The sequence below is a fragment of the Habropoda laboriosa genome, unplaced genomic scaffold, assembly GCF_001263275.1.
Source record: "Habropoda laboriosa isolate 0110345459 unplaced genomic scaffold, ASM126327v1 scaffold22, whole genome shotgun sequence".
In the NCBI taxonomy this organism is placed as follows: domain Eukaryota; kingdom Metazoa; phylum Arthropoda; class Insecta; order Hymenoptera; family Apidae; genus Habropoda; species Habropoda laboriosa.
In genome coordinates this window covers 4573229-4585546 of record NW_017100261.1, presented here as the reverse complement: position 1 = coordinate 4585546, position 12318 = coordinate 4573229, and the positions used below count along the sequence as shown (strand labels likewise).

The following is a 12318-nucleotide window of genomic DNA, read 5'->3' as shown; positions in this document are numbered from 1 at the left end:
CTGTACGCGCGATAATTTTATGGCCAGAGCTACTTTCATGGAAAACTTTATCGTCAACGATGTTGCGTCACGAGAGCTCGATCGAGATCCTCTCCCTGCGAGCTATGGATCTCTCTCTCTCTCTCTCTCTGTTCGTGTACTATACTACTTTTGGTAGAATACGCCGTTTCTGCTTGCATTTTTTCCTACCTTTGGAAATGTGCAGGTTGGAAATTTGCACGAGTGTGTTCAGGATTAGCGAAACTGACGGTTTTGTACTAAGAATAAACAGGTTTCAGTAAGGATTTTGTTACAGCAGATTGTGCGATATTTTGTAAAAATTTACTATTTCATTAAAATTTAATTTGATGTTTAAATAGATAGACTCGTTTAAATAAAGCTTCAATGAAAAAATATGAAATATTCGTGTGGCTTAAACGGATAAAATCGAGTCTTTTGGGGTTTGATTTTAGCGAAAAAATGTGGAACACAGATTTTTGCACGATTTGATGTATTTTGAATTTTTGAAATTGACAAGTTCAGGAAATAATGTTCGTTACCAAGTATTTTCAGTTTAAAAATATGTACCGAGATATTTTTTCGTGAATGATTTAAAACTAAACTGAGAAATTTCAGAGAAATAATTTGAATTTTTATCGGTTCACCTTACATTGTCTTCCAGAAGTTTTGAACATATTCTACTATTTCGAAAATGATTTTTTTACAATGAAATTTTTCGCCGTTTCGGAAAAGCAAAAATCTGCCGACACTTTGTTTATTTTACCGTCCAAGAAAAATAACGTCCGTTTCGTAACTTGGTAGAAATGGTCAAACGTGTGTTTAGCTGAACGCAAAAATAGTGTAATATCGATGCAGTTGCAATACTATTCACGTGCAAAGTTTCATTAGTATCATATAATAATCACGTGATGGTTTAGCGAGCGAGTTTGTATTATCAATACGAGTAGAGGAGAGTCGAAAGCATAATAAACTCCGGATTGATAAGTAGGTAGTATAATACAACATCGTCGCTAAATAGTGTAATACTAAAAGCGTATCCTATTATTCGACGTTTTACATTGAAAAACACAAAGAAGTATTCGACGATATCGATACAAAATTGTATTTTAACGAGCACGGTATTTTAAAGTAAAATTAATAACAAAAAAGTAGAGTTTCATTTTGTAACGTAGTATAATCAATAAACTCGACAACGCGATTTATAAATTGTTTCCTTTTTTTAAGAATAGAAAAGAACGTTTAATACCTTCTTTTGAAGAAGAAGAAGAATTTTCATTTATTACTTTTGTTTTTTTGAACACTTTAAATTCTGACAAAGATACTTCAAATCAACAGAATTGCAGCTAAGCATTTGCATTCGAGTGTTCTTAGAACAATTAACGTTTCTAATGTCCTTAGTTCTTTTCTGAATTTTTACAAAAGAATATCTTTATTTACGAGTGTGAATAATATAGAAAACACCGATGAAAATAGGTAAAAAGCAAATGAAGTTACGCTATAAAAGTGGATCCATGCTCGAACACGTAATATCCAAAGTAACTCTACGTATGCATTACCTGGATTAACCATAAACTATCAACAAAACTGACTAATTCAAATAGAACAAAAAAACTCGGTACTTAAAACTGATTTCAAAAAATTTATCCAAACGAACAATGCATATTGCACTTTCAGCAATAAACAATTTCTTATTGAAACGATACACAGCATAGATACATTAAACATTCACATAAAAACAAAAATCCAAAAAGTATCGAAATAATACTAAAACAGTTTCAGTTATTCTTTATCAATATTCATACTATTTTTTTACCATTGAACTGAACGAAGCCAAGGGTGTAAAGCAAATAGAACCTTCTTTAAGAAAAATAGCGAAAAATCTTCATTCCTGAGAAATGACATTTCTTCGAGATAAAATTTTCCTACTAAAAATTGTTCGCGACAAAAAAAAAAGAAATCAGCGACGAAGAGAGGATTGCGTGGCGAAGCTCGCAGAAGCCTTAGCAGAAAGCTTTGAAAACCGGCGTGAACAAGGGCGATCGTGCTCTTTTCATTCTAATTTTACTCACCGTTGCGGCCGGAAGAGTTGGCATGGGCTGTGAGACGGGCTCCAGACCGAGTCTCATACGTTTCGCGTTGTCGCTCTCATTTTCACAGGCCGTTGCCAAAATCTGCTCGGCCTGTACGGAGGTCAAGTGTGCCGGAGTGGGCCTCGCCTAAAAAGAAATGGTACCACGTGATCGTCGCATACCGAAAACTTCGAAAGTTGACTCAGCCATGGGGAATTCGCGGGCTTTTAGCTTGACCTTCCGCGGTTCAAGCCGCGAGGAACATTCCTAACAGGACTCCAAATCATTAATACCGTCGAACACGTCGAGACTTCCTCTCGTGGAATTTTCCCATCTTTCGTGTAATCGGGAAATCGGATGGTAAATACCTGCTGTCGATTATTTCGTCCAACAACGGAGTAGTTTTGACGGTTTTAGTTGGAGGGATTCTAGCGATTCGGTTTTTGTTAAGTTGTTTCCGAGGACTTTTTGGGAATTTTGTGGTGCGAATTGTTTTGTTCGGAGGTAATAGGATTTTTAACGGAGTTTCACTGAATAATTGTGCATTTTTGATATCATTGGTTGGAGGGAGTTTTTAAGGATTCTAGCGATTCGTTTTTTATTAAATTGTTTCGAGTATTTTTGCGGAATTTTTTTGTTTGGTGTCACTGAAGAATCTAATTGCAATGTTAATTATTTGTTTACGAAATAATAGGTTTCTTATCAGAGCTTACAGTACTCGTTCATTTTTGCAAAGAATTGTTTCATTTTTGATATTTTTACTAGTACTTTTATCGAGTGTTTTTGTGGAATTTTATGAATGAAGAATCTAATTGCAATGTTAATTATTTTGCCACGAAGTAATAGGTTTCTTATCGGAACAAACAATACTGATTCATTTTTACTAGTATTTATGCGTTTTGGTGTGTTTAGAACGACTGAAGAATCTACTACTCATTTGCACTATTTTCCAAGGCAGTAACAGGTTCCTTACTAGACCTTACAATGGTGCTCCATATTTAAAATACAATGTAATATTTGATCCAACTCCAGTAAAAAGTAAACTGTACTACCAATTGCACCACAACTTCACAAGTCCGACACGACAGAAATTGTCCCCTTCACACATCATCCATTAACAAATTCCAAAATTCAAAACCGCAATAAACCATCTTTTATGCATTAAAATTACACCGAAACTTAATACTCCGTACCTAATATCACCCGGAAATATCGAAATAAACGCAAACTACAACAGTAACCAAATAAGTACAAGGGGTTACTATTCGAACCGCAAAGGGTTAACTAAAATCTACACACCAATCGACATCCTGAAACACTTCAACCCACAGATTGACACACAAAAAGAATTCATCTGAGACTTACCGCATCCCAGGGTGCACCCTCCCTTCCACGTTTATTCCTCCGACAGCTCTTCAGGTACGTTCTGATCCTTTTCCTGGCCCTCTCCGCGAACTCCGGGAACTGCCTGGTGCAGCTGTCGATGATTGCCTGTATTTTCTCTTTCGGTTGCTTGGAGATTGGCACGATACGGTCCAGGTTCTCGTCAACGAACAGCCTGACGAACATCTGTGAAGACAGGACGGCGGACAGACCCGCCGCGAAATGAATTAAACGAGCTCGTACACTTGGCCGGCGCAGGAATTAAGGAATTCCGCGATGGTGGGGAGGGAGTAGGGTGGATGGAGAACGCTCACCGCGGCCCTCTATTAAACTAATTGTAATTAATTAAGGAGTTGCTCGTTGCTCGCTGGCTGGCCGGCCAGCTCACGGCCATCTGCGTGTCCCGTTTGGATTTTTCAGGCTTCCACGAGACGCGTAGAGCAGAAGAAGAAGAAGAGAAGAGAGGCTTTGCCTTCGTAAAACTTTACGATAATTGCGGCTTTTTCGGGGTCGGCGAAGGGGGAAAAAGGAAGTCGAACAGAGGCTGGCTTAGCTTTCATTTCGAACGCACTCGCCTTGCTCTTCCTCTTCCTGCTGCTACATACACACCTTCTGTTCGCGAACGCGCGAACAACAACTTCGTATCTTTTTACGCGGTTACAGCAGCAGCCCGGCTAATGCCGGCCGCAATAAACTCGCCGTTTCCGGTTTAATGCAGCTGGGAGTAGGTAGGTGCACGGTTAACGGGGGGAACACCGGTGTTACGGTTTCAGGTGTTTCCTCGCCGTTCGTACGGATGTTTAGCGAGGATAATTACGCGAAAACGATCGTTCGTTGGTGATGCACCGCGAGAGTTTTCTTGCAAGACGGTATCGGTGGCTTTGGGGAAATGAAGGTTTGGATTTTTGGCGAGGAGAGCGGTAAACTGCGCGCGGAATAACGGTCGCTGGTAAACGAGTAGTAAAACGTGGGATTAGAAGTTACGTGGGAATTAAGGTGGTTTTGATATTGGGGCGGGTAGAGAGAGTTTGTTTCTTGTGGTCTTTAGTTGGTGAATTAAACGAATGGTTAACCTAATGTATAAATAATTATCTGTGTAATATATTCTTTTCCGTTTTCTTTAAAAATTTCATATTTTAATGTAACATACGATATAAATATTCGTTGTAAACTTTCTCTTTCGGCAGAAGAGTTGGTCAATTCACGAGATACAATTCTCACTGCGTGCAAGTAGATTAGGTTGCAATGCAATGTACTTTCTTCGTGTAATAAAAAGAATGGTTAGAAGTGTACTTAATGTGGAAAACAGCCGGGAGAGAAATTTACCAGACACCTTGTATATCACTGTCCCAAAAATTTTTAAAAATTACTCCCTTCCCGTACGATCATATTTTCCATCCAAAAGAGACACTCGTCCTCCGGTTCAAAACTCGAACGAAAATTTACCAGTGTCTCCCGCCTCTCAAAGTCACGATGAAAAAAAAAAAAAAAAAAGAAAGAGAAAAGGAAGGAAGAAAACTGAAAACCAAAAAGCTCCACTCAGCTCCGCCTCGCTTCATTAATCACGTCGCGCGTCGCCTGCGACAGCCTCGCATATCACCTCCGTCCCGACAAAAAGCAAACGAGAGAGACAGAGAGAGAAAAAAGAAAGGGAATTACGTAAAACGTAACGCAGACTCACGTTGAAAGCCTTCTGGCGCTCCGGGTCGTGGTGTCTGGGGTCCAGCCTCTCGTCAGCATCCTCGTCGTCGTCGTCCTCGTCCTCCTTATTGCCGCTGCTGCTTGTCTCGTCGTGAGCGCTGCCAGTTCCCTCACCGCCCGGCGGGCTGGACTCGCGATCGCGGTCTGACCGCGAAGGCGTCGCGGCGGACGCTGGCGGCGGCGTCTTCTTCAGTCCCATGGCGTAGGAAGCCCACAAGGATGCCATGTCCTCGCCGCCGACTCCGGCCACCGCGCCCAAATTAGGAACGGTCCCGGCGGGCATGTCTACCAAATCTGAAGAGCCGTTTCGCGAGTCTGGAGAATCGAGAAAAAGAAACGACGGTGAATAATACCGCGAATGGCTTACACCGGGAGGAAGAAGTGTTTTATGGGAGAGTTACAGGTAGATGTTTCGGTGAATCGATTAATCTTGAGAGGGTTGAAATATTGCGGTTGCGTAAGTTTGACAACAGCACGGTGTTCGGGTCATTTCCGACCCGTCGTCATTTTATTTGGTTTCAATAACTCTTGCTGTTATCAGGTTTACCTTCTGTCAATGTTATATTGAAAGTTTATTATCTAGAATAGGTTCATATGACGAGCTGGTAATAGAAATTGGTACACATATGGTCTTCGGGTCTTTCTTGACCCAGGCGCCGGAAGTGTCTAGGATTAAGGTGCGACGAGACACTTTTCCATGGAAATTAAGAGATACTTCTCCACCCCTATAAATAACCCCTCTCTGCATACACAATATAACGGGGCGTCGTGCAACAATGTGAAATTTTCGAGAACGATCCCCGGCAACAAAGTTGCAAACCCCGATAACGCGTTCTGCAACTTTGTGTCGCGCGCGCGATTCGCGAAAAATTTGGATTATATTTGCGTATTTGCTTATTATCATTTATTAAGTAAGCAAATATGCTCGAATTTGTATCGTGTTTGTTATCATCTTAATCAGAAAAATGTGACAAATATGTTGGTAAAAAAATTTCATTCGTTACAAATCAAAAATAAGAAAGTAACAGTACGTATTATTATTGGTTTATCCTGCAATTAGTGACGTGTTACCGTTGACTTGGAATATTAATTGTTACTGCATATATCTGTTTACTTAAGTCTATAACAAATATTATTATCAACATTAAACTAGCAACTGTAATTCTTCAACGCTGTAAAATCATACTAACTCCGATTAAAAACAATCATAAGTTAAAAACAAAAATACGCAAATTAAATATCAACGGTAACAAGATTTAAAATTCAAACGAGCATCGCACGGATCATATTAACATCGTTCATCTTCGAATTAACTTTTCTGGTTGTTTCAACTAAACGTTTGAAGCACTTTGAAAGCCGAAAACCTCGTTTTTTTTTGTTTTTTTTTTAACAACATCAATCTTCCCATCGGAAGAATTCCTGCAACGTTCACGAATTACGCGAAACGGTGAAACGAAACGTCCAATCCCGCATTTACATGGACGACGAGTCGCGGCAGCTCGGCATTAAGCCGTGAACTTTTTATCGCCGCATCTAGAACGGCGTCTGTCAACTTGTTGCGCCTAGCCAGCCCGCGAAGACAATTCAAATAACCTCTCTCGGCTTTCCGCAGAACTTGCCCACATCTGGCGATCTGCAATTCCCTTCAAACCTCGATTCGCTCGCTTCTCGGGATCTCACGGAACGATAGATCATTGGGACAACGTGTACCGGGAAACACGTGAATGGGAAAAATTACGTTTCTTCTGCGTAGGTGCACTATTGGCCTCGAAAGTTCGAGATCACTGTACATTGTGAGTTATAGAAAAATTTCAACAGGAAGAAGTTGGCATTTTTTAACGAATTTTTTTATCGTTCATTATCAGTCGAAATTAGGCGAATTGCTGTTGATCTTCAGAACGTCGATTACAAATTTTCGGCTGATAGTAAAATCGTTCCTTTTTTTCAGATATGAAAATTATTATTTTGACAAATATTATCCATCTTTAAAACAAAAATCTCCTTTTCCAAATGTGACAATTATACGAAACGACAGATTTTATTTTAACAAATATTATCTGTGCGTAAAGTAATTTTGCCCTAATTTACAGAAAGAGTCGCACAATACGCAAATAAACACAAAGCAAGATTCTCTCTACGATATAAAAACACGAAAAATAATTTTCACAGCGAAAAATTCACTTAAAATCAAAATCACTTAAAATTAACACCTTTCACATATCTCCTTAATCTCTCCAAGTTTCAAGGGTGCGTTCGGAGCTATAATCAACTCCGTCCCTTCTCAAAGCCATAAATTTAATCACATCTAATTCCAACGTAACACTACCTTAAAAAAGAAAAAAAAGAAAAATAGAAGAAACGAAAATCAATAAAGATTGTATCAAGCAATTACACCAACAGACAGTTGGTTAACTATGCCGATGCTACTTGCCGCGTGTTTATCGTGCAAACTGAACTATCCTTTAGGATCGCGGAGATATATCTTGACGACTAACAGAGGAATACATAAGCTGTTAACTCTAGGAAGATTGATGGGGCGTTCCCTGTTCAATTCAATTCCCGATCGGTGAAGAGAAAAAGAACGACCCCCTTTTCTTCCCACGGTTAAACTCGGAAATATTTACCAGTTAAATACACACCAATGGGACGACGAGAGCGTGTAGGTGGTATTTATGCGATAAATATAATAACGATGTCATGCTTAGATTGCGTGACGCCACTGATTAAGGATGATCGAAGGAACAGTAAGTCGCTCGTTCTATTATGTGTATCGTATCTGAGAATGTACCCCGGCTAGGCGTGTTACAGTTATCCTGCTTTACGATGCAGATGTGATAATTTGATTTACCGTCACGTTAAAGCTAGAATGCTACTTCTATGAAATCGGATATCGCCACTTATTAGTAAGAAAATGCATACATTTCTCTTTCGGTGGAAGATCGTTGAAAGGAGATATACTCCTCGTCTAATTTCATGTCTTCCGAGGAGAAACGGGTTAGACGTCGTTTTCTTCGCGAATGAAATCGTTGGAAGCTTCTTTTTGCTGTTAATTTTAACTATTTTTTAAATGAAACGGTAGATTTTATAAGGGTTCTTAAACGTGCGTTTCTGAATTAAGCAAAAGCAAACTAAAATAAGGTTGGAAGCTAGTCGAAATTATATGGTATTTAATAGTGAAATAATTGACAAATTGCCAAGATTGTTTTACTGTTAAATGGCAGATCAGATTCGACAGTGAATCACGAATCACGATTAAATTCCACTGACCAATTTTTATACTCGAAATTTAACAACGAAACTGAAGTGGAAAACGTTTTTAAAGACCTCCTTGCATCTAGAAATGAGGAGTTTTCTTTTGAGAAAGACATAAACAACTTTGTTTTCTTATGGTCGAAGCGTATTGAAACCAGTGGATCATACTTTGATTAATAAATATCATTTTTACGTTTTATATTTTTTTTTGGTATAATCCCGACTAGAATTCAAAGATACCTCGTTCATTTTATCTGCAACAACCTAACACATCAGAAGAATAACACATTCAGCAAATAAAGTAAAAAAAAAAAACACTACAACTCGGAAATAACCGAACAAGTAATAATTTCAGTTTATCAATTCCCACCTTGCAATTTCTTTCACCGGTAAAGCCAGCAACCTAAATTACACGTGTGCACAGGAATCCTCTAAAATCCTGCATGATCCCGAACCACAGTCCGCAGCTTTACGCGACATCGTGTGCCAGCCAAGCTCGACGCATCCCCGGGCTAACGAAACGAAACTTGCACAGAATATGTGGTAACACTGTCCTCGTGTTAACAACAGAATATCGTAACAATTCTCAAACGAGCCTGCTGCCCAAAGTTCCATGGGCCCCGGTGCCCATTAGAAAGTCGTTTTCGAGCAACGAGAAGGCACATCCTCGCTGTTTAACAGCTTCGTATTATTCTGAATGGTCGGGTTCCGCCGAGACAAATTACCAGTCCGCGACTCGTGCTCGTTCGAATAATGAACGTCGTCGAGAGGTATAGTCGATGGAAGAAATATAGCGACCTCTGTGAAATTGGTCAAGCGTGGAAATTTGCGCGTTCGAGCGTATCGACAGAAATTCGAGGAGATCGGTATGACAAACTTCAATCAGAGCTACATACATGAAGTATTAAAGTACTATACACAGATGAGAAGATGGCCGTCGAGAGGCAAAAAGGACACTTCCTTTGCATCGTCTGACTTCCGTCACGCAATTTTACACGATTCGATTCGTCGTGAAGGATGTTATCACGTCGTAATAATTTCTAAGATAGTGTCAGAGAAGGTAGGACTTCTTTTCAGCTCTGAACAGTACCGTGCAGAGATCTATTCACTTCTTGCCCCTGAGCTGCCCTTCGTGCCCCTGAGCTGCCCTTCGTGTCCCTGAGCTGCCCTTCGTGCCCCTGAGCTGCCCTTCGTGCCCCTGAGCTGCCCCGCGGGCAAACTCCTGAGCACCGCACAGCACAGTGTCTCAGCTTTGATTCAGTCCTAATCGAAAACACGAGAACAGCTACATTTGCAGGATCGCGAGCCTTTTTTGCCTTCGCTGGTTCGTTTCTTGAGAAACGTGTGTGCGTGGTAGGAGTGTGAATGTCGGGAGAGAACGGAGAGGGTTCGTGTTCAAAAAAGCAAGAGTGCGAAAGGAGAATCAGTATGGGGTAAGATTTGGAAGAGAGCAGACTTTCAGTTGATAGCGTAAAACGAAAAATTGTGTCGAGAGAATTCAGTGTGTAAACAGCGTGCTTTATAGTTCACGTGAACATTTAATTTCCTTAATAAATTACTCTTATTATCATTATCAAGTCTAAATTTAAATCCCACGTGAGTGTTACCGCATCAATCGGTGCCGCTGTTTAACGCACGAAACTTACGACCTCGCCGATATTTCTTCCACCGACTATACGCGCAGAGTGCGTGTGGAACAGCGTGTTCCGAATACGGGCCCCTGTCGCCGCTATTTACAGCCTTGACTCGAGGCGTCTCTTAGGAACGTATCCTTTCCGCCGTGCAAAAAGGCCGACCTGTTTCCAAAACCCGTAATAAGTCTAAGTAGATCCCTACCACCGTGTGCAAGAAAGAGGCACGCCGCTACGATCCCAGGAGAGAACGTATACCAAGCAAAGGTGCTTTCACGAGGATGTTGCCGAGGACAGGTACGAGTCGAGCTGGCGAGAGAGGCTACGCGCGTGAACCCGACCATCGTGGATCATGAGTAGGGAGCGCCGCAGGGGAACTGTAAAGAGGGCTACCTCGGGCTCACGGACTTCTGTTTCTTCGACGCTGGATTAGAAGAGATGGACCGGGTGTCTGAGAACGTCCGTTTCGATCGAGGAATTTTTTTGCTACTGTCAAACAGTCGCGCGAACGCTCTTGATAGAAGTTCTACAGTTCAGAGGAACTTTAACTAACGAACAGTCACGTTGGAACGTTTAGTCCGTGAAAGACAGCGATTAGGATGAAATTTGTACAATTTAATAACTGTATTTATTCGTTCGAAGAATATGGAATTTTTTGGATCGTATAATTGAAGCTTCACCTGAGATATATTCTGAGCTATCAGAGATCTATTCAGATCTATACAGCGTACGTCAAACTAGGAACTGCAACTATTAAAAGTCCGTGAAAAATAGAGATTACGATGAAATTTTTGCAATTTAACAGCTTTATTTATTCATTCGAAAGCCAAGGAATTTCTTTGACCGTATAATTGAAGTTTCACCTGGGAGAACTATTCTGAGCCATCGGAGATCTATTTAATGCAGCGTATGTTAAACTAAGCGAGACTTTAATCAAATCTAACGGTGCTCGAATTTCTCCTTAGACTTCTATGAAAAAGCTCGTCTCTTCGTCAAATATTTCTTCCTTCAATTGTAAAACTGTTCAACTCGAATACAGGTCGATTTTTATGAAATTTCGTGTACAGCTGGAGAATACGAAAATATTGGATAAATATGACTTTTTTGCTAATGACATTTACGTTTAAAGAGTGAAATCAGGCTGTAAAGTTGATCAACGATGAACCAATGTTATGAATTAATCATGAATGGATACAGTTACCGTCGATGTCGAAAAGATGTAAAAGTAGGTACATAAATTAAGTCGACTACTATGAGATATGAACGAACCGATTAAGTACTTAGTCTTGTTTTGCGGATGATACACGTTGCAAAGAACACGGTACGACTGCTACCGTTTGTGAGTTCGCAAATGAACACGTTATAATTCAGTAGTCCGCTTTTTACTAGTATCGCCGGTGATTTATTAACGGAACTACAATTCATGAAAGTTTTGCTAATACGTATTTCAAACAAGTGTACCGATATAATCATTAACCTGTGGAAATATTTACGTCAATTACACATTTGCACGATTAAACTGAACGAAAGAAAAATGAAGTTAAGCTGCAATAAGATCAGTGCAACATTAATGTTTCGCAAAGATCACAGCTAATTTTATACGTATACACTGTGGCTCGTAAGTATTAAGACACTTATCGAATGCGAAACAAATTTAAACAATTGTTAGAAAATTATTGAAATTCTGGGAAAATGATTCAGCCTGGAATTTCTAAAATTTCAAAATATTTAAGGTACAAGATCCTAAATGAGTGACTTGATTATGTCACACCAACCATTGTCACGAAATTCAGTTTGAAAATTCTTTCACGTAGTATAAAAAAAAAATACAGCTACAGATTTCACAGAATTCGTGATATCGTCATTACGCGAAAACCATTGCAAATTTTAAAAATCTATTTAAGCCACAGTATTGTCTGTAAAAAATACTAAAATTTTGCCTTCTATTTTTCTCAAATCTACCACTTACCGTAAAAACGCTGAAACCTAACAGCGACCCTGTACATTTTTACTGATACACGACACTAGCTTTGCCTCAGAAATGTAATTTAAATCACGCAGTACCTTCTATACGAACATCACAGGTGTCCCACAATTTACAAACGCGAGTGTACATATTCGGTAACTTTCGCTAAAACCTCCAAAACAAACCCGATCTTCGTATCTCTGCGGATCGGTAAGAAAGCCTCAGCAACGTTTCCCATGCCTACGCCGAGGTACGCTTGCAAAAGTCATTGGACAGGAAACGCAACCCTCTGGTTACACCGAGAGAGAGAGAGAGA

The 12318-nt window shown here is 40.0% G+C and overlaps 1 protein-coding gene across 1 annotated transcript in view; it reads right to left on the bottom strand.

Annotated features, from left to right (window-relative positions):
* The window catches only part of LOC108572669 (nucleolar protein 4-like), a 176024-nt gene that overhangs the window by 11072 nt on the left and 152634 nt on the right, over positions 1 to 12318 (bottom strand). The window contains exons 4-6 of the mRNA XM_017934937.1: positions 5134 to 5468; positions 3435 to 3638; positions 2070 to 2216 (exon numbers count right to left, since the gene is read on the bottom strand). Coding sequence (XP_017790426.1) covers positions 2070 to 2216; positions 3435 to 3638; positions 5134 to 5468 — 686 coding nt within the window. The remainder of the gene's footprint in view (positions 1 to 2069; positions 2217 to 3434; positions 3639 to 5133; positions 5469 to 12318) is intronic.